Raw genomic sequence first — 22185 nt, forward strand, 5'->3', positions numbered from 1 at the left:
GCCTTTGCCCCTCGCTAACTACTTTATCTCACTTACCTCATCTGTAAAATGGGCTGTTGTAAGGTTTAACTGGGAATTACGCATGTAAAATGCTTAGTACGGTGCCTGGTACCAGAAAAGCCCTCATTTACTGTTTGCTATTCCCTCTACTGCTCCTTTCCAGGGAGTCACTGGGGTGCTGGAGGAAGACACCCAATCTGCCATCCTTCCAGCCCCCAAGCTGAACAGCGCACCAGGGATGCTGATGGGAAAATACCGTGCAGCGCAGAAGGCCAAAGGGTGGTGGTTCCGGGCATGGACTCTTGGAGGCCCTAAGTGACCTCTCTGCTCCGGCGTCCGCCCTCCCCAGGTTTGAGCGGCGGAGCTCCGGGCGGGGTCGGGGGCGGTGCGCTCCAACCAGGCCGGCGCGTAGGCGGGCGGGCGGGGCTCCGCGACCCGACGCCCTCGGCCGGCAATATAGCCGCTCGGCTGAGGCGCTGGTGCGCGGGGGCAGCGCAGCGGGCGGGGGCCGCGATCCAGACACCGGAGCAGCTGGCACCGAGGTGGCCCGGAGAGGGACGAGCAACATGAGCAGCAAATGCGACGTGGTCGTGGTGGGGGGCGGCATCTCAGGTCAGTGGCGGCTGCGCGCCCTCCTTCCTCCTCCCGGGCTCCGACAAGTGGCCGCCCAGGGAGGCACGCAGGGCGGCAGTGGGGCGGGGTGCCGCCAGGAGCCCCTAGACCCTCCGTGCGCCCGAGGGGATCTAGAGGGTCCCGAGCGCGCACACGGAATCCTCCCTCGGGGGAAGGATTTGGTGCGCCCCTGGACAGAAGCCGAGGGCTGGAAATGTGTTGAAGGTCTGGGGCTGGACTTTGAACTTTCCCCCGGACAGCTGCCAAGCCTGAGCTAGCTGGAATTTTCAAATCGCGGGGGAAGAAAATGGGCAGGGGACAGAGCCTTACTAGGGGGTGGCATAAAGGTCAGTCACTTTGTTGCAGCCTGACCTGGGCACTCTACATCCTTACGTGGAGCAGGCGCGCACCACTGCGTGTTGTTATTCTGGAACCAGGAAAACGACCTTGAACAGCTCCCAGTTCAGAAAGGATTGGACCCTGGGGCAGTCGATTACCAACGACCCTCCTCACCCTGATTCTTTGTGGTTCCACGATTGCCATGTGTCTGCCTGGGGCTGCAGGGCCTTCTTGTCAAGTGCCTCTTCTCCTCTCATTCCCTCCTCCCCCCACTCAGTGGCGGTGGCCAAGAAGCCCAACAGGGATGGGGACAGAAACTACCCTCTTAGACACGGGGGGAGAAGCAGGGAGAGGGGCCGTGCACACAGCAGGGCCCCCAAAAAAACAGAAGCCAGAAGAGGGATGGGGTCAGTGGGGGAACCCACCCTCTCAGGAGGGTCAGGCGGATCCTATGGGATGGAGTCAGTGGAACTAAGCAATGCTTCCAAAACAGCCTGGCTAACAGACCCCTGGCGATGCTTTGGCCGAACCCGCAGGACCTCCTGGTGCTTGAGCCGTAATTAGGACACCTCCGCAACCCGTGAATGTGTTGGCTAAAATGTGCCCTAACCAGATCTCAGGAGCGGGGCTCCACCTTGTTCCCTGTGGGGCGGGCAGGGCAGAGGTGCTCTGACTCCCTTGTGCCAGGTGAAGAAACCAAGGTGTTGGACGTTGGGTGCTGCTCTTCCACTCCAGCCTACCTCACCTTTGAGTCAGATCTCAGGGGTTACCACTTCTGTCTGCCCGGTTCCTCCTGAGCTCACCCATGCCAGGCTCTGTGGCCGGAGCTGCAGGTACACAGGTACATAAGCACAACAGCATGCTGCGGTAGGCTAAGGCTATATAGATGCCATTGTCTTTCAGTATTTTTGACATCTTCTCTCCTAGAAGAACTTGGACTCAAAATCATATCTACCTAGGTGTTTTAGAAAATATCGCTAGGTGCGCCTCCACGCTGCCTTGCACAGCGCCCCATCTTAGGGAAGCTGAAGCCTCTCTTTCTAGGTCCCCAAAGTCCTTTTCTTGCCCAAACTATGTCTAACGGGTTCAGATTCTTCTGTTTTCCCTCTTATTTTGGCCTTTCTGATTCATACTCCAAACCTTCAAGCTCACTCAAATTATTCATGTTAGACTCGTATAGGAAAGATAGATAAGGTTTTAGCTATTTTTTCCAACAGTGATGAATCTCTACTCTGACCCCCAAACTCTCCAAACAAGGGACTGGTGAGTAGGTCTGCCTTTTCTCAAGAACCTTACATAGAATAGGCATTGTTCTACATGAGGATAACACCAACTAGTCATAGCTAGGTTACAAGGTTCTTGGGAAAGGTGACTGAAGCAATGTGTGTGAAAATGGCTTTGCAAAGTCTGACATGTGTATGACACAAGGTCTTGCAAGAGTTTTGCTCATTTATTCAAACAGTAGGCATTAGGGCCAGCTGCGGTAGAGGATGCAAAAATGGGTCACATGGTTCTCGTCCTGGAAGATTTGTCCATTCAGGAAGGGAGGTGAGGTATCCAGGCAAAGACAATACAAGGTAGAAAGCGGCAGGTGTCACAAGAGGGGTCCACTCATTAATTCATTATCCATTCATTCAAGGAACATTTGCTTCCTGTCCCACATCTTATCCCAAAGGGAATGAAAGGTGAATTAGGCAGAGCCATTGCCCCTGGGGTAGTCACACGCTGAGGCAGAAGGCAGAGTCATGAACAAGTAAAACTAATGACCTATGATAGATGCCTTAGTAGCAGGAAGTTCTAGGCAAAGTGCGTGTCCAACTCTGCCTGAGAATATCTGGGCAGACTTCACAGAGGAGGTGACACTTGAAGTCGATCTTAAGGAATGGATAGGAATTCACCAGGAGACTAGATGAAGAAAGTATTTGAAGCTAAAGAGCAGCTTATATAAAATCACAAATATGTGAGATGTTCTCATGCTTAGGAAACATAAGAACTTCAGTGTGGAGTGTTGGGGGGACTTGTGAGAGACCAGGCTACGAAGGTGGGTTGGGAGCCTTGTATGTCATCCCACAAAGATTTAGTTCCTTCTGAGGTCAGTGAACAGCCACTGATGATTTTTCATTCACAGAGTGGCATGTGTCAAGTGACAGGAATATGGTGATGCAAAAAGAAGAGCAGACTTGGGGGAAAGATGCGACATCTAGAGTTGGAGGTGCTGGGTGAATTCCCAGGGAGAGATGTCTAGCAGCTGGAAGTGCAAGGAACAAGTTGGGCTGACAGAGTTGTGTGACAGAGACATTTTAGTTGAAGCCACTTAAGTCCATGAAATGACCCAAACCAAGAGCAGAAAGAGAAGAGAGGATGCCTGGGACAGAACTGGACAAGGGCGTGCTTCCCTCCTCCACTGGGAGGAAGATATTGCAGTCATTCTTTTTTCTTTTATAATAATAATCTTTTTTAAAAACTAATTTATTTATTTATTTATTTTTGGCTGCGTTGGGTCTTCATTGCTGCGCGCAGGCTTTCCCTAGTTGCAGGGAGCTGGGCTACTCTTTGTTGCAGTGCGCGGGCTTCTCATTGCAGTGGCTTCTCTTGTTGTGGAGCACAGGCTCTAGGCACACGGGCTTCAGTAGTTGTGGCACGCGGCCTCAGTAGTCGTGGCGCACAGGCTTAGTTACTCCGCAACATGTGGGATCTCCTTGGACCAGGGATTGAACCCTTGTCCCCTGCATTGGCAGGTGGATTCTTAACCACTGAGCCACCAGGGAAGCCCTACAGTCATTCTTTATAGTTTGATGAGAGAGATAGGAAACTGAGAAACTGAAAAACACTTAGTTAACCTCAGATCTTAGCTCAGATGTCATTTCCCCGGGGCAGCCTTCCCAAATCCCTCTAAATGGGATTAGATGCCTTTGTTTAATTTTCCTCTGCCATCTTGTTCTTTTCCATGAGTTTTTCATTGTTCATATATTAATGTCATTTCTTGTTCAATATCTTTCTCCACTAGGCTGTAAGCCTCTGGAGCCCGGGGAGGTGTTTCTTTTTCTCCCTGAGAACCTCTAACCCCAGCTCCAGAGCTCTGCCTGGCCCAGTTAGCACTCAAAATGAGTTGAATTAATGAACTTTAACTTTACACCAACAAAGCAGCAGTTGATTGGATCTGATATTCACATCCATTCACTACCAATCCTTTTGCATGTCCTGCCAAATCATATTGAGAATGGGAAAAGTGGTAAAATCAGAATTTGGGGATTAGTCGGTGACTGACACAGTGGTTTAAAAGAGTCTGAATTAGGGGCTTCTCTGGTGGCACAGTGGTTGAGAGTCCGCCTGCCGATGCAGGGGACACGGGTTTGTGCCCCGGTCCGGGAAGATCCCACGTGCTGCGGAGGGGCTTGGCCCGTGAGCCATGGCCGCTGAGGCTGCACATCCGGAGCCTGTGCTCCGCAACGGGAGAGGCCACAACGGTGAGAGGCCCGCGTACCGCAAAAAAATAAATAAATAAAAATTAAAAAAAATAAAAGAGTCTGAATTAGACTCTGTTTTTTTAACTTTGTTAATTATTAAACTTGGGACATTCTGGTCATTCTGGTCATTCTCTGATAGTTTGCAAAGCTGTCAGCAAATTTTAATCACTCCCTTTGGGATAAACAGGTGTACTGGGGGTACAGCTGGTTAATATGTAACTTTCTTTTTTAGTGTTTGAAAAATTCCAAGGCAACTATAGAACAGCTTTTTGTTTTTGGAAATGTGTGTGGTATATAAATGCACGCCTCCTGAAATCTCTTTCGCCCGAGGAGCAGCTCATCTCTGGAGACTTGGCAGAGTAAATGGCATTTCCCCCATGGGGCTGGACAGCAGCATGTGGTTTCTGTTCCGAGTCTTGGTTTTAAAGTTTGGTTTGGTAGAACCATGGAAACTATCTTTTGCAATTCTGGAATGGCTCTTGCTCAAGCCTCAAAATAAAAGCTAAAAAGGGAAACTTGAAGCAGAAAGGAGAACTTTTTTTTCCCCCCCAGGCTTGAGAGAGGAGATCTGGTCATGTGAGGGTGGCAGGCACTTGGCTAAGAGTCTGGAGGAATCAGAGCCAGCTTTCCAAGTGGTAACCAACACTTGGGAGGTGATCTGCGCGGCCAGGAGGGCCAGCTTGTTTCTGGTTGGCAGGAGTGGCCTGGGCGGGGGCGTCAGAGAGGGCTCACGAAGGATCGTGAGTTGAGGGACGCAATAGGCAGACGTGGCCTGTATGTTAGTGGCAAAAGCCCCACCTCACCTTTGATGAAGAAAGATGGAGAACTTCCCTGGACTCCTATGACCCACCTGAATGTTCTAAAAAATAGTAATCGGGTAGAAGTGCTTGGAAATTTGTATATCCTGGTCAAGGACAGGATATAGAGAAGCAGTATGGCAATGTTTAAGCAGCATACATCAGACATCAAACAGACTTGTTATGAATCCCACTTCCTACACTTACCTATTGTGTCACCTTAAAATTTCCCTCACCTCTCTGCTCTTCAGCTGCCTTATCTTTATTTTTTTTAATTTATTGTATTTATTTATTTATTTATTTTTGGCTGCGTTGGGTCTTTGTTGTTGTGGGCGGGCTTTCTCTAGTTGCGGCGAGCAGGGGCTACTCTTCGTTGTGGTGCGTGGGCTTCTCATCTCGGTGGCTTCTCTTGTTTCGGAGCATGGGCTCTAGGTGCACAGGCTTCAGTAGTTGCGGCACACGGGCTCAGTAGTTGTGGCTCGTGGGCTCTAGAGCACAGGCTCAGTAGTTGTGGCACACGGGCTTAGTTGCTCCACGGCATGTGGGATCTTCCCGGACCAGGGCTCGAACCTGTGTCCCCTGCATTGGCAGGCGGATTCTTAACCAGTGCACCATGAGGGAAGCCCCCAGCTGCCTTATCTTTAAAATGAGACTCCTAATGCCTTTATCGGCAGAGAGGTTGTTGCTAGGATTAGAAAGAATGCACATGAAGGACTGTACACAGCGGTCATTATGGTGTCAGCTTGTACCTTTTGAAAAAGACATCTTTTTTAGCTCCTAGGGTTTTTTAATCTGTGGGAGCAGAGGCAGGCACCTCTGTGTAATCACATCTCCCTCTTTACTAACCAGTCATTTTTCTTGCTGTGAGGCATTTATAAGGTGGCAACAGGATGCAAGGTATATACGCAGGCATGGTTCCGGCCTCATCCTGCCCCACCCCCATCCCTTCATTCCCTCTGGTGCGGAGCCTGAAGAGCTCAGGCTTACCTTGGGCTTCAGAGCCACTAAACCCACTGTGTTCCTCTTCAGAAGACATTTTAAAAGCACTAGATCTGTATCTCATCACTACCCCAGCCTGGCTGTTATTCCGATTCTGTCCTGGTCCTCATTTTCAGCCACCCGACTCCTGTCTTAATTATAAGCAATAGTAAATGGGACTATTATTTATGTCTTTAATAATATTAATTATTTAATAATAATAAAAGAGCCAGCATTTTGCGTGTTGTCTATATGCTAAATTGAGTAACAGTGAGGTGATCCTAGTATTAACATCTGCTGAGCACCAAATGAATTCGAAATCTTCGCGTAGAAATGTGTTCTGTGTTTAGAATTTCTGACATGTTTATCTCTTAAATATATATTAAAAATAATTGGAGTTTAAGATTTTTCTTTCAGTTTAGCTGCTGACTTTCGTATATCGTCTGAGTTCGTAAATCACATACAAGCCAAGAAAGTAGGGCTGCGAAGCAGCATCCCTGTGACAAGATAATATTCCATGAGTGTGTGTGTGTGTGTGTGTGTGTGTGTGTGTGTGTGTGTTAGGGTGTGTACATGCACAGCCACTAGCCATCCCCTCAACCCAAGGTTTGACAGTGGAGTCGACTGGCACACTGCCATTTCAGATCCATTAGTGGTTAGTGGCCATGTTGTCAGCCTGATTAAGAATAATAGCCAAGGTCTACGGTGTGCTTGCCAGATGCCAAGCCCCATTCCAAGCACTTCACATGCATTTTCTCTTTTAACCCTTTAAACTGCTTTTTGAAGTATTATCCCTACTTTCTAGATGAGAAAACTAAGGCATGGAAAGGTTACCAACTTTGCTTAAGGTGGCACAGCTGGTTAGTGGTGAAATCACAATTAACGCCATGCTCTTAACCTCTATGCTCTACCACTGCTGATTTCTTCTGCTCCCAGAGAAAATGTCACTGCAGGAGCAGTTAGTTCCAGCCTCTTAACCTTTGCCCATCATCAGAGCAGCCATTTCCTCTGTAACAATAACTTAGAATTTGTTTTGATACAATTTGTTCACGCTGGAACAATGCAAAAGACATACACACTGAGTAATACAACTGATATGTATGGCATCAAAGTTTGAAAGTCAGCTGGTTTAACAGCTCATACAGCTTAATATTAAAAAAACAAACAACCCAATCCAAAAATGGGCAGAAGACCTAAATAGACATTTCTCCAGAGAAGACATACAGATGGCCAACAGGCACATGAAAAGATGCTCAATACCGCTGATTATTAGAGAAATGCAAATCAAAACTACAATGAGTAGTTGACCTCACACCAGTTAGAATGTCCATCATTAAAGAGTCTACAGACAATTAATGCTGGAGAGGGTATGGAGACACTGTTGATAGGAATGTAAATTGGTACAGCCACTATGGAGAACAGTATGGAGGTTCCTTAAAAAACTAAAAACAGAGTTACCATGTGATCCAGCAATCCCACTCCTGGGCGTATATCCAGAGAAAACGCTAATTCGAAAAGATACATGCACCCCAATGTTCATAGCAGCACTATTTACAATAGCCGAGACATGGAAGCAACCTAAATGTCCATCAACAGATGAATGGATAAAGGTGTGATATATATATATATCTTATTCAGCCATAAAAAAGAATGAAAATGCCATTTACAGCAACGTGGATGGACCTAGAGATTATCATACTGAGTGAAGTCAGACAGACAAATATCATATGATATCACTTATATGTGGAATCTAAAAAATGATACAAATGAACTTATTTACAAAACAGAAATAGACTCACAGACATAGAAAACAACTTATGGTTACCCAAGGGGTTAGCGGTGGGGAAGAGATAAATTAGTAGTTTGGGATTAACATATACACACTACTATATATAAAATAGATAACCAACAAAGACCTGCTGTATAGCACAGGGAACTATATTCAATATCTTATAATAACCTATAATGCAAAAGAATCTGAAAAAGAATATATATATGTGTATATATATACATATATATATATATCTGAATCACTTTGCTGTACACCTGAAACTAACATAACATTGTATATTAACTAGGCTTCAATTAAAAAATGGTTAAGAGAGGGCTTCCCTGGTGGCACAGTGGTTAAGAATCCGCCTGCCAATGCAGGGGACATAGGTTTGATCCTTGGTCCGGGAATATCCCACATGCCGCGGAGCAACTAAGCCCGTGCGCCACAACTACTGAGCTTGCGCTCTGGAGCCTGCGAGCCACAACTACTGAGCCCACGTGCCTAGAGCCCGTGCTCCTCAACAAGAGAAGCCACCACAATAAGAAGCCCGTGCACCGCAGCGAAGAGGAGCCCCCACTCACCACAACTAGAGAAAGCCCGTGTGCAGCAACAAAGACCCAATGCAGACGAAAATAAATAAAAAATTAAAAATTTAAAAAGTGGTTACAAGAAAAAAGAAAGAAAGAATATACACAGATATATGGATTATCACTGAAAAAGAAATCTGCTTTTTTTTAACATCTTTATTGGAGTATAATCGTTTTACAGAGGTGTGTTAGTTTCTGCTGTATAACAAAATGAATCAGTTATACATATATATATATATATATCCCCATATCTCTTCCCTCTTGCGTCTCCCTCCCACCCTCCCTATCCCACCCCTCTAGGTGGTCACAAAGCAGCGAGCTGATCTCCCTGTGCCATGCAGCTGCTTCCCACTAGCTATCTATTTTACATTTGGTAGTGTATATATGTCCATGCCACTCTCTCACTTTGTCCCAGCTTGCCCTTCCCCTTCCCCGTGTCCTCAAGTCCATTCTCTACATCTGCATCATTATTCCTGTCCTGCCCCTAGGTTCTTCAGAGCCATTTAAAAATCTGCTTTTAAATGCAACTGATAGGGCAAAAAAAAGAGAAAGAAAATCAGCTGTTTTGATGATTTCTGCATTTTTGACAGTAAATACGCAGGTGGCCTCTGACTCACATTTATCCTATGAACTTGAAGAGATAATTTAGCTTCTAACTTATTTCTCTAATATTTTGGGCCTCAGTAGCCTTTTCATGTTCTATGGACATGGTAAAGTCAGTATAATGTTCCCGTGTCAAGTTATTTCTCCAGATATCATTTACCATGTTTAATGTAAATTACCTGTTTAAGCATCTGTGAACCCTCACTTGATCATAGCCTGCTCAAAATCAGGGACTTTGTACAATGTATCTCCCTATCTCTGGTGTTTAGCAAAGAACCCAGCTCACCCTAGCCCCCAGAAATTGATAGAATCCCTTGATCAGGATCGTGGGTCTTCTCAGGCTTTGGACCCAGAGAAGGTAAGCCTTACAACAAGAAATCTGTTGAAAGAATGGACCTAACCTTTCATTTCCTGGAGGAAGCAGGGTAACACAGAAGTTAAATGCAAGGACTCTGGGAGCCTAAGACTTGGGTTCAAATCCTACCTGTGTCCCTAACTATATAGCTTGGGTTAGTAACCTACTTCCACAGCCTCCAGATTTTCACTCATTAAGTGGAGTGATGGTCCTGGGGCTAACTTCTGGAATGCTCAATCAATATTAACTCTGCTGTTTTTACAAAAGTCAGCAGGCAGTACTTAACTGAGGGGATCCTGGAAACGTATAAGATCAAATGCACTTGTAAGTCCAAAAAGTGAGCCAAATTGAGAGGCCCTGTTCAGAATGAGTGTTTTTGTCCCCATAACAGAATACTTTGGAAGTTTGCTGAGGTGAAAAATGCAGCATTACCATTTGGCAAAGGCCCCAAATTTGTTGGGCTTAGCGTTTTAGGACTGTTTCTGAATAAAAGTCATTATTTCCCTTGAGAATGGTATAAAATTCTTTCCTGACTTTGACCATCCAAATCCCGTAAATTCCTCCTGAGCTAAAAAAATGTTTGCTCTAGGGAATTCCCTGGTGGTCCAGTGGTTAGGACTCCATGCTTCCACTTCAGGGGGCACAGGTTCAATCCCTGGTCTGGGATTTCAAGTTCACAAAATGGGTCCATCTTCAGTCTCCTCGGTTAACTCGGTAAACAAAGGCACTACAGAAAACCAAGTTCCTACCCTCAGAAAACTTAAAATGCAATTGGAGACACAAGAGCAGCACATATAGGCAATAAGAAAAGATTAGAAATAATAAATAATTGAGTTCTGGGGCCTTCCCCAGCGGTTCAGTGGTTAAGACTCCGCGCTTCCACTGCAGGGGGGGCGTGTTCGATGCCTGGTCCGGGAACTAAGATCCCACATGCCACGCGGCGTGGTCAAAATGATAATAATAATAATTGAGTTCTGTACTGGGGGAACCCAAGAACTAAGTTAGATAGAGGAAATCACTGAAGACCCCAGGAGTTGGAGAAGTTCTCCTTAAAGGAGTGGAATTTGAACAGTTCCTGAAGAACAGTTAAGGTTTGGGGTCGGTAGAGAAGAAGAGAGAGGCTTTAAAGATGGGAGGAATAATAAAGAGGCAAGTCTAGACTAGTAGGATGGGGAGATAATGGTTAATAAAGTTAGAAGGAGGAGGGCAGTATCAAGCAAGGAAAAGCAAAGTGAGTTGGTTACGTTTTTCTGTGGTTGGAAAGAAGGAAGCATTGACCGTTTTTACTATAAAGATAAGATGGGCAGTTGTGTGCCTGATAGGTGAAAGAGGGCAACCCTAGAGCCAGGGCAGCCAAAAGATGGGTAGTAATTCAGGAATAGGTTGAGAGGTGATCAGCTGTGTATAATGGATTGAGTTATCCTGAAGCTCAAGGAAGGTTGCAGGAGAAAGGGAGGGGAGACAAGAATGGAAAGAAGTATTTCAATGGTACACTCTCCTTTTTTCTATTTTGCTGAGAACATGCCCAGAAAAGAAGTATCACAACAAATAGTATTTCCCCCCTGAAGTTTTATAATTGAAATGGAAGGACTTGACTGTATTTTTAAATTTCCTTTTTTTAAAAAATAAGATCAAAGAGGTTTTCTTCCTAAGGGTTGTGACCCAGCTTACTAAATGACAAACACACATCTTGGGCAATCTCAAACACAAACTGAATAGTTCATCCTGTTTTGTAACATAAAAGCTGTCATTGAAACTTGTTGTTTTGTGAGAGAGAGGGCAAAATCAGAAAGCAAGTTCAGGTAGTTTTGGCCTTTCAAATGTTAGTTATGTTACCACGGTCTCCTTTTAATGGCATCTTAAATGTCATGTTCTAGTTAATTTCAACTTCATGTCAGAAGTTTACACTCTTGATCTCATGTCATCTCATCCCTTACCTGGGCCATTTTTCACTCTGGACTCATCATCATCATCAACATTTATCAGAATTCCACAACAGTGAAGGTGTCCTTCTAGGTCCTTAGTTTTAGTTGCTCTCCTTCCAGCCTAAATAATCCCCCCTTTTCGTTTACCTTGCAGACATGTCCAATGATTCTTTTATAGTGAATTTGGAATCCTGACCTCATCTTTTGGAATTGGAGCTACTTTTTATTCCTGTGATCCCAGTTGTGTTTCTGTCTTAAATTGTTTCTTTATAATTATGTTTAATTCTATCTCCCTTCTTTGGGTTATTTTCCAGTTGAAGCAACACGCTCTTTGGAAAAGTTTTGTTATCCAACACGGCTCCCTTTCAGATAACTTAGGGTAAAGTGAAGAATTAATAATCAAATTAATAACCAAAGTTCCCTCGAAAATTTTTAGGACGAAAGGCCACTGATGTAAATGAAAGATGAAATCACATTCCTTCTTGGTTATTTACAGCTTAAGGAATTTTTTTGGAGATGTGGGAACATTTTTTTAATAAGGTGAATTGCAGAAATAATATATATTTATTGTGAAAATCTGTAAGTTACAGAAAGAGACAGAAAGAAAATGAAAATCATCTATAATTGATTCCCCCCCTACACACAAAACAGCCACTGTTACTATTGTCACCTATATTTTCTTTTTGCAAACCATCTACTGTATTTACTGCACTCGCTGGTAGTTCTTTTTAAATAAATAACATTATGAATGTTTAACCATGTCTTAAATGCTCTTCTTCTATACGATCTTGATAACTTTATATTATTTCATCTGATTATATTTATTTACCAATCTTCTATTGCTGAACATTTGTGTTGTTTCCAAATTTCTGCTATTTTAAACAAAGCTATTATGAATATCCTTATACCCAAACCTTTGTGCATAACTCTGATTATTTCTTTAGGAAATTCCTAGAAATAAGTGTTGGGAATCCTTTTAAGGCATTTAGTAATGATTACAAAATTGTCACTCCAAGAAAGTTTCATCAGTTTAAGGTGGAATTTTAATAATGGGCTTGTTAGTTACTTCACTAGGAAACCAGTATTTTTCCCTCTCTGACACAGCACAGAGAAAACCATCATTCTTCACCAGCTCAGTGTTGTAATTTAATGAAATTGTATGTGCTAGGTTTTGTAAATGATCTTTAGTCTTGTAAAATTTCAGTGGTGGCAAGTAATTCTTGCTCTCTACGACATGCAGGCAAACCACTTTTGCAATTAATGCTCTATGCCTACCATGATTTACTAGGTCTTTATATATTTTTATAGCGCTTTATAATTTTTTGAATACCATTATCCTGTGCTTCTAGAAGTTTGAGATCATTAATTAGATAATTCTGTTGCGTTTCAGTGCAGAAAAGAAAAAAGGATAGTCCTGTAGCAAACCATTTTCTATGATTATTTTTACCCGTCTAGATAAGACATGAATATAGCCTTGGTCCACAGTCTATTGTAAAAGCCGATCAACCAGCTGTTTCATGTTTTACGTTTTAATTTCCTCTCTAGTTTGCATTCAAATCCTATGATAGATTTTGGTTTATTTAGGAGTCCTATAAGATACAGTTGATTGTTTTCAGAATAGCCCTTTTATGCTATGCCAGTTAAAGAGAAACAGCCCTTGTTAAGTACTGATGATAAGCACACGTAAAGGCATACACTCAAATGAGTTATCCTCATTTCATCAAACATGTTTTCTTATTTTGTTGTTTCTGCAGGGGAGAAAAAGAAGTCAGGTTTGCCCATTCGTTGATTGATTCATTCATTCAATAAACCCTTATCAAGTGCCTTATTTACCAAGCATTGGGCTAGGCGTGGGAATATGCAGATGGGTAATCCATGTTTCCATCTTTGAAGGGTACACCAAGCAGAGGGAGGTGCATGCAGCCACATACAGGTGAATTCTCTGAGGGGTGGTGTGTGCTGAGAAAGATAAGTTCATCTGGTTCTGATGACACAGAGGAGAGGAGGATGGCATCTCACCTCAGGGCCTCAGAGGACCCAAAGGAAGACTTGGTGATAGGATTTATTAGAGAGATAATTAGCCAATTCAAATATTCTGCCATAAAATATAGCGTTAAGTGGTTGAAATTTAAATCTACATTCTAATATACGCATGGCATTGAAATTTCAGGTTTGTTCTTCTTGCCGTTGGCCTTAAAATGGCAGTGTAGTGGATGCTGTAGTGGGCTGCCCAAGCCCCCTTTAGGACAGTTATTCCCCCATCTGCTGAGAGTGTTGGCTGCTGCTTTGTTCACAGCTGAGTCCCTCTCTGGAAATTGCCCTTGACTGGGGGGAGCTGACTTCCTGCAACAGATGTGGGGATATAGAGGCCTGGCCCCCTTGCCTTGCCCCTGGCCATCTCAGCTGTGGAGCCCCCTGTAGGATTGACTGAGGCCTATGTTGTGACTGCATTTCAGTTCAACTTCTTCCTCTGTCCAATCCTGCTTCACTTACATTTTTACCCGTGTTGAACCCTGATAAAGCTTCTATATGCAAATCAGGTTCAGAAGCTTCTTGCCACAGACCCTAATTTAGTCAGACAATAATTGAACAGCATTTTTGTTCTGCACATCACAAGATGTTCTAACCACGAAGCTTCAGTCAGTTGGAGGTGGAGGCCATTAAAGGATTTGGCCCTTTCCAGGATGCAAGATGCTAACAGGGCCGGGGAGGGTGGTAAGCCTCATCAGTTCTGGATAATCTCTCTTAGGTGTCCTGAGAGTCCCTGGAACAGGGGTGGATGGTGGAGGCTGACCACTACACTGGCCCATACAAGCTCTGGGGAATTCAATTCTTCTCTCACCACTCTGTGTGCTGATTTACAGGTGAGATTCATAGGCTCTGATCTGGACTTGCTACAGATGTGGATGTCTTTCTTTATTGGAGAAATTTGTGGCAGTGCAGCCAAGGCATAAATTATGAAGCAGACACCCCTAGTCTGTGAAGACGATTCAGGTCAGGAGCCATCCATCTCTCCCAGGCTACCATTTTGGATCCAGCTCAGATTCTGGGTTATTGGCAAAATGGTGCTGTTGGTGTCAACCTCTGTTCTTCCCCTAATACTACAACCATTTCATGCAGCTTCCTGTAGGATTTCTTATAGGGAATTGTAGATACTGAAAGTGATTCTAGAAATGGATGATGGAATCCCAGAAGGAGAAGAGAGAAAGTGAGGCTGTGAGGGAGCTGTTGGTAGGATTTGAGTGGAAAGGTTCATAGATCGAGGGTCTTGGGTTAACGGACATTCATGTGAGATGGATTTGAACGAGTGAACTAGAAGGATAGACGATCGTGATTGCAAGGGAGGGTGCTGTAGAGTTTGGACAGGTAACCTTTTGACTGTATTTCTTGGAAATGACCATTAATAGCATTTAAATGAGTTGCAACATTTTGAATCACCATGTCCAGAGATAGTATTCTCTGTGTGATTCACCAAACAATTTAAAGGCCAGAAAAATGAATGCCTTTTAAAAAAAATAGTAATCTGCTCTTGGTTTTACAACTGGGCAGAGGACACAGCTATTCATTAAGTCCAAGTTTAGGGATGACTTAAGTCTAAATTTAGGGAAGGCCCATCTGCTGGATTGAGAAAGGCAGGAATCCTGTGCTTTGGGTCCTGAAGATTCTAAGCAGAGGTCTTTGTTCAAAGTGCATGCACATCACTGAAAGGATAACCCCTCAAATGCTGACTTGTGTGTGACTGATGGACACAGAATAGGGAGGGGACCCAAAGCAAGGTGCCCAAGGTCTGGCAGTGCAGAGCAACAGGGAGACAAAGAAAGACTTTCCCTACGAGCTTACTTATTTGAAGATGATTGGAAAAGCATGGAAAAAGGCAAGGGCTATATATAATTCAGCATTACATAAAGTCCAATAGGAACAACACATTGTCACATTCCACGGCAAAACAGAGAGAGGAGAGAGAGAGAGCCGGTCCTTCCCATGCCCCGCCAAACCAAAGATTATAGAGCTAGACTGTTAGTATTATGATGACATTGACACTTTGAGGATTCTGTTCTCTGATGGAAAAAGATGAAGCACATTACTTATGGAAATGTCTGTAAAAGGAAATTGTGGGCTAGTTTTTAATCCTGTGATTCAGCCTCTTCTGTTTACTATCTACTGAGAAATCTTGTCTGGCAGCATGCCAATCTTTCTGTCCATCTGCTGCTAGCCTTTGATTGAGAAAACATTGAGGGCCTTCTACGTGCCAGGTGCTAGGAATGAACAATCAGGAGACAGTTCCAGTTTAACACAGGCGAGCACACACAAGGAATCACGTTAAATTACATTTCTTGTGCCTGTTTATTGTTGATGCATGCACAAAAATGTCCCTTTTCAATGAAAGAAACCTCCGTGTACCTTTCAAGAGATCACCCTTGGACCAAGTTAGAATAGATGCTAAGATAACTTTGGTTTGGGTTTCCAGGTGTTGTGTCCTCTGTTACCTTTTTTAGTCTTACTCATAGATGGTGTGATACTTCTGGGCTTAGGAGGGGTACGGAGAACATCACAAATGCCTTTTCTGTCGTCAGAAATCGGGTTGCATGCGGGAACGGCCACAATCTGAAAGGAAATCACATGGGTCGCCCTAGTCGATAAAAGGCAGAACATCCAAAATACACTGCCTGTGATCTGCTTTTCTCCCCTTGTTCCTTTCTCTCTGATTTCGTGAAGAATATGTCCAGAGGGAAATGAGTTTTCTGTAGATAAATCAGTCTGCTGGTCCACAATATTGCGCTTCCAGTGGACAGGTCTGAGAAATGCGGAAAAGTACAAAGAGGTTGAGCTGACTGCAAGGCAGGCGAGGCAAAAACATTTTATGTGCAAAAGAAAAATCATCTGGGGCTTATGCTTGCTTTATTTCTGGACTTTATTTGTGAACAGAATACTATGAGAAGCTGATGGAAATGAGAGAGCATTTTTTTTCTCCTGTGTTCTTTTAAAAGGTGTATTTCAGTAAACAGATATTTTTTAAATATGGCTTCCTTTCCCATAGATGAATTCCTTTGACAGGAATTTATAGGTTTAAAGATTGCATGAGAGCAAGTTTAAAACCAATCTCTAAAATTCAAAGCATTAGTGAATTGTAAATTTCCAATGAATATATGTGTGTGTTAAGATATTTGAATACTTTTTCATAGAAAAATAGGGGTTTTTAAAAGTATGAGCAATTAGAATTTAAACCACTCTTCAAATCATGCATTCTATATATAAATTCTTGGCATTATTTTTCAATATTTTTTAAATACAATGGATGAAGACCTCAATGACAATGAAAAGTGATGCCTGCATTTTTCAAGTTACAAGTAATTTGTAAAGTGAGAGCTTATTCAATCTTGCCACTAAAACCTTTGCATCTGTGTGAAGAACACGTGCAAAATATAGTAACAAAAATACAGTATCTGCCTGGTATTTCTAAAGGACCTTGGTTACATATAATTCCGTAAATATAAGAAAGGCAATATTAGGGGTTTTTTCCCTCCACAAATATATCCTTCCTATAAGGTGGTATGTGCAGTATTGATTTGTACAATTTTACATGAAGCGGAAAGTCAGAAATAGATGGAGCGTGGAAACACATTGAAAGCTTTTATTTCTCTCACACTGTTACTTGTCTGGTTGAGTATTGTTTCCTCTGTCTGGCATCTGAGCCTTGTGGTACAGCACAGTATAAGGGTGTTTGGGTCCTATAACCTGTTATTTAACTAATACTGTTTTCTAGAAGAATTCCCACTAAGATTTTTCAGCTTCTCGTGCTATGTGTTAACCAGGCATTTTAAACCATCACTTCTCATCACTCCCATGATCCCACCGTTTCATGCTTCCCTCCTCTTTCTCTAGCTGCTCCTTCAGCCTCCTGTGCCAGCACCTACACGCTTCACCTCCAGTGTTCCCTGTTTTGGGAAACAGAATCACCTTCAGACCAGTTTTCAAGTCAAGACCCTTGACACTGGTAGCAGACGTTGGAGGGGTCCCGCCATCTCCCCTCGGCACCCATTCCCATATACAGGGACCTACGGCTACTGAGTGCTGCAAGTCTATGCCTGAGGGCTTTCTCTGGCCACTGGAACCCATAAGGGCTTCCACTCAGGACAGGCCAGCAGTGGGGCGGGGTTAATGCCCCCAGGAACAGCCGTCTTCCTAAGACTGACATGATCAACCAATCCCCTCTTAGTTGGAATCACTAAGGTATGTTCTGCACAGTCTCCCAGAGGTCTCGAGTGGGATCAAGCCCCAGTTGCCCACAATAACAGCCTGCTAGATGCTGTGTCTTTACTGCCTACCTTCCCTTCCTTGTTTCATCTCCCCAGAGTCCTACCGGGGCTTCTTTTAGGTCACCTCCCAAATAAACTAGTGGCATCCAACTCCTTGTTTCAGGGTCTGCTTTTGGATATTAGATACTTTCTTCTTTTCTTATTCCTAAAGTCCTAGTTGCAAAATATAGCTTGGATCTGTCCACCTCACCGTCTCCGTGTCCCTCCAGACCTGGGGTTCCACACGTGGGACCGCTATAGTTCTGAGTCTGCTCGTTTAAGTCCCGTCATTTGGTCCAGCCCTTCTCCAGTCCACTCTTTTTCTTTTTCCTTTTTTTACTGTGAAAAAATATATATGTAACGTAAAATTTACCATTTTAAGTGTACAATTCAGTAGCAGTAAGTACATCTATATTGTTGTGCAGCCGTCACCACCATCCATCTCCAGAATTTTGTCATCAACCTAAATTGAAACTCTGTCCCCATTCCTCTCTCCGCTCAACCCCTGGTAACCTCCATACTACTTCCTGCCTCTATGAATTTGACTACTCGGGAACTTCATATAAGTGGAATCATACACTATCTGTCCTTTTGTGTCTGTCTTCTTTCACTTGGCATAATGTCCTCAAGGTTCATCCATCCAGTCCTTTCTTACACTAAAGGAAGAATAATTTGTTTTTAGTGGGGAAAGCACAAATTTGATGTTTCTAAGTTACAAAAATTTATTGTCAGAAGTGATGTAAACAAAGTTGTTCAAAGACAAAAGCTAACTACCCATCGGCCTTTATCCCATCCCAACCCTTCTGAGGTGACTTGTGTTGACAGCCTGGCACGTATCCTTCCAGACTTTTCTCCTGGAAGGATCATCTTTCTAAAATATAAATCTCATGAGGTTACTTGTGTGCTTCAGACCCTTTAGCAACCTTCCATTAAACCCAAGATCAAGTCCGAAATGATGACTGTGGCCCAGACACACTGCAGACCTGAGCCCTCCCTACAATGGAAGCCCAATCTCCCATGACTTCTTCTGTTCACTGTGTAGCCACACTGGCCCACCTTCAACTTCTCAAATAATCTACCATGTTCTCTATGGTCTCTGGCCTTTGCACTTGCTCTTCATGTGGATCTCTTCCTAGCTCTCCTACTGTTACTGAAAGTGGGGTCTGGCTGCTCACCTCTCGAAAGCCAGTAAAGAGGTAAGGTTGGTGGAAAGGAAAGTTTGCTTTATGTCGGAGGCCGGCAAGCAGGGGTGGGAGGGAAGGGCAGAGTCCTGTCCAAAGGCCGACTCCCCCACCACTGACAATCAGGGGGCAAGAACTTTTATAAGCCGAGGGAGGGGGCCACATGCAGAAACAGCACAGTCAGCTCTGACAGTCATCTTGAAATTGGTCATGCGGTGGTCTGACCAGTGTGGTCTTGATTGTTTTAAGTACAGTTAGTCTTTAGTTCCAAGGTCGGTTTGTTCATATATCTTTGAGGCCAGCTCTCAGAATTGTGGCTGCTTATGTCATGGCTCCAGTCTGGTCATCATGTGGTTAACTTCTTCCACCTGTTGGGGGTTTGGTATCTATAAGACAGCTCAAAAAATATGGCTCTGAATATTATCTATAGCCCTTGAGGAGGAACTTTAAAGGTCCTTGACTATTTTTAATGACTAGACTATTATTAGTTAGTCTTGTTGGACTGTTTTCCTTTGTTTCTGCATTTTCTCACTTCTCTGACTAAACTTATTCTTTGGCTAAAGTTTTTCCACAGACAAAAGGCAGGTCGAGGACATGGGGGTCATGGACCATGGGGTCCTGCTCCGTTTTCCTCCTTCCTACCTACGACTTTGGTGACTCTTGATCATCTTTCAGAGTTTATTTTAAAACTTACTTTTTAGGGGGAGGGTCTCCTTATCTGATAGCTTTTCCCACAAACTACACTGCACCCCCAGTTCTTCCTTCCTGTGGCACCTTGTCTTATACCTTTCCTGCCCTCCCTGGGATAAACTCCAGGAGTGCAGACACTCTGTCTTTTTCACCACCTAGCACAGTGCTTGCACCTAATAAGTTCACAGTAAATATTGATTGGCTAATTAAGCCTTTCTTTGAGAACCAAATTTAGAACTTTGGGTTTTAAATTTCATTTGGACCCCTCTGTGTTATCCCTCTTTTCTGAGTTACTTTAATGTAGTTATTATGATGGGTTAGTAACTATTTTTTCCCCAAGTAACAGGGTTCATTTTTTTTCCAGTTATACATATATGTGTATCTATTCTTTTCAAGTTCTTTTCCCATTTAGGTTATTACAGAATATTGAGCAGAGTTCCCTGTGCTAGATAGTAGGTCCTTGTTGGTTCTCTATTTGAAATATAGCAGTCTGTACGTGTCAGTCCCAAACTCCCAATCTATCCCTCACCCCATCCTTCCCCCTGTAACTATAAGTTCGTTCTGTAAGTCTGTGAGTCTGTTTCTGTTTTATAGACAAATTCATTTGTATCATTTTTTTTAGATTCCTCACATAAACGCTATCATATGATGTTTGTCTTTCTCTGTCTGACTTCACTTAGTATGATAATCTCCAGGTCCATCCATGTTGCTGCAAATGGCATTACTTCATTCTTTTTAGTGGGTAAATAATATTCCATTCTATACATGTACCACATCTTCTTTATCAATTCATCTGTCAATGGACATTTAAGTTGCTTCCATGTCTTGGCTATTGTAAACAGTGCTGCAGTGAACATTGGGGTGCATGTATCCTTTCGAACCATGGTTTTCTCTGTATATGTGTCCAGGAGTGGGATTGCTGGAACATACGGTAGTTCTATTTTTAGTTTCTTAAGGACCCTCCATACTGTTCTCCATAGTGGCTATACCAATTTACATTCCCACCAGCGGTGTAGGAGGGTTCCCTTTACTCACACCCTCTCCAGCATTTATTGTTCGTAGATTTTTTGATGATGGCCATTCTGACTGGTGTGAGGTGATACCTCATTGTAGTTCTGATTTGCATTTCTCTAATAATTAGCGATGTTGAGCATCTTTTCATGTGCCTCTTGGTCATCTGTATATCTTTTGGGGAGAAATGTCTGTTTAGCTCTTCTGATGATTGGTTAGTAACTATTAAACCACCTAGTTGGCTGGCAAAATTATATTTTTAATGAAGGGAATGTCCTCGTTTTCCCTGAGTCTTCTTGTCCCATTTTCAACATCCATGTGCTCAGCACTTATTTGATGACAGCTATGACTCTAATCTACCATAATATAGGCCACAGTCCCTTATCTGCAATTCCCAAACACCCAGAGCTCTGAAAATTGAAAGTATTTTCAGGAGCTTTCAGTAAGAGCTGACCAGAACTGATGTGTCTGGTTTGCTATTAGTCATATGTTTTACTGCAGACATCATAATGCAGGTGATCTCAGAGTGGTTGTCCCAGTTGTCATTAGGACTATTACATAATATACACCTACGTACTGTTTTGTCACTCTAAAATCTGAAAAATTCGAAGTTCTGAAATGCATTTGGTTCCCAGAGTTTCAGAACAGGCCCATCTTTAAAAATATAAACTAGGGGGCTTCCCTGGTGGTGCAGTGGTTAAGAATCCGCCTGCCAATGCAGGGGACACGGGTTCGAGCCCTGGTCTGGGAAGATCTCACATGCTGCAGAGCAGCTAAGCCCGTGCGCCACAACTACTGAGCCTGGGCTCTAGAGCCCTCATTCCACAACTGCTAAGCCCGTGTGCCACAACTACTGAAGCCCTCCCACGGGCCTAGAGCCCGTGCTCTGCAACAAGAGAAGCCACCGCAATGAAAAGCCTGTGCATAGTAACGAAGAGTAGCCCCCACTCGCCGCAACTAGAGAAAGCTCTCATGCAGGAACGAAGACCCAATGCAGCCAAAAATAAATAATAAATTAATTAATTTAAAAATATATATATAAACTAGGAGGATGGTATACTTTGGAAAATATAATACTAAAAATGAAACAGTCATACATTTATTCTGTTCATCATGAGGTTTTAGTTTGTTAGTTGGTGGGTTTTTGCTAAGGAACACAATTAGTTCATCGTTCTCAGAAACGACCTGAGTATTCCCACCAAACTTTTCAGCAAGAATTCAACATGTAGGAGTACCAACAAAGTTTCCAATTTTAAGCTTTCAGTACTTTGGTGGCAGTGCTTCCATGGCGTCTGCTGTTCTGTCCCTCTGAGTAGGGCCATCATGCTAACTGAACCCCAGAGGACAGTAGGGTTCCCTACTCACCAAAACTTGGCTGACTCTGGAACCTTCCATCTGCTAGTCTCTGCCAGCTCTAGTGTCCCTGCTCTGATCCCCTGAAGCCCTTGCTGCTGTTTCCATGGACTGGACACGCTGCAGTCGCCCCATCCACAGCACTGCACTGGGAGGTGCTCCTTCTACACCTGTAGGCTGAGGTCTCAGAATCCTCTGGTTGGAACCCCAGGGAAGA

The 22185-nt window shown here is 43.6% G+C and overlaps 1 protein-coding gene across 1 annotated transcript in view; it reads left to right on the top strand.

The window, feature by feature from the left end:
• The first annotated feature begins 414 nt into the window (after positions 1-414).
• MAOB (monoamine oxidase B) overlaps positions 415-22185 on the top strand; it is a 111407-nt gene continuing 89636 nt past the window's right edge. Inside the window, exon 1 of the mRNA XM_030834972.3 lies at positions 415-612. Within this exon, the coding sequence (XP_030690832.1) occupies positions 567-612 (46 nt within the window). The 5' untranslated portion in view covers positions 415-566. The remainder of the gene's footprint in view (positions 613-22185) is intronic.

Source organism: Globicephala melas, chromosome X (genome assembly GCF_963455315.2).
Source record: "Globicephala melas chromosome X, mGloMel1.2, whole genome shotgun sequence".
Taxonomy (NCBI): Eukaryota; Metazoa; Chordata; class Mammalia; order Artiodactyla; family Delphinidae; genus Globicephala; species Globicephala melas.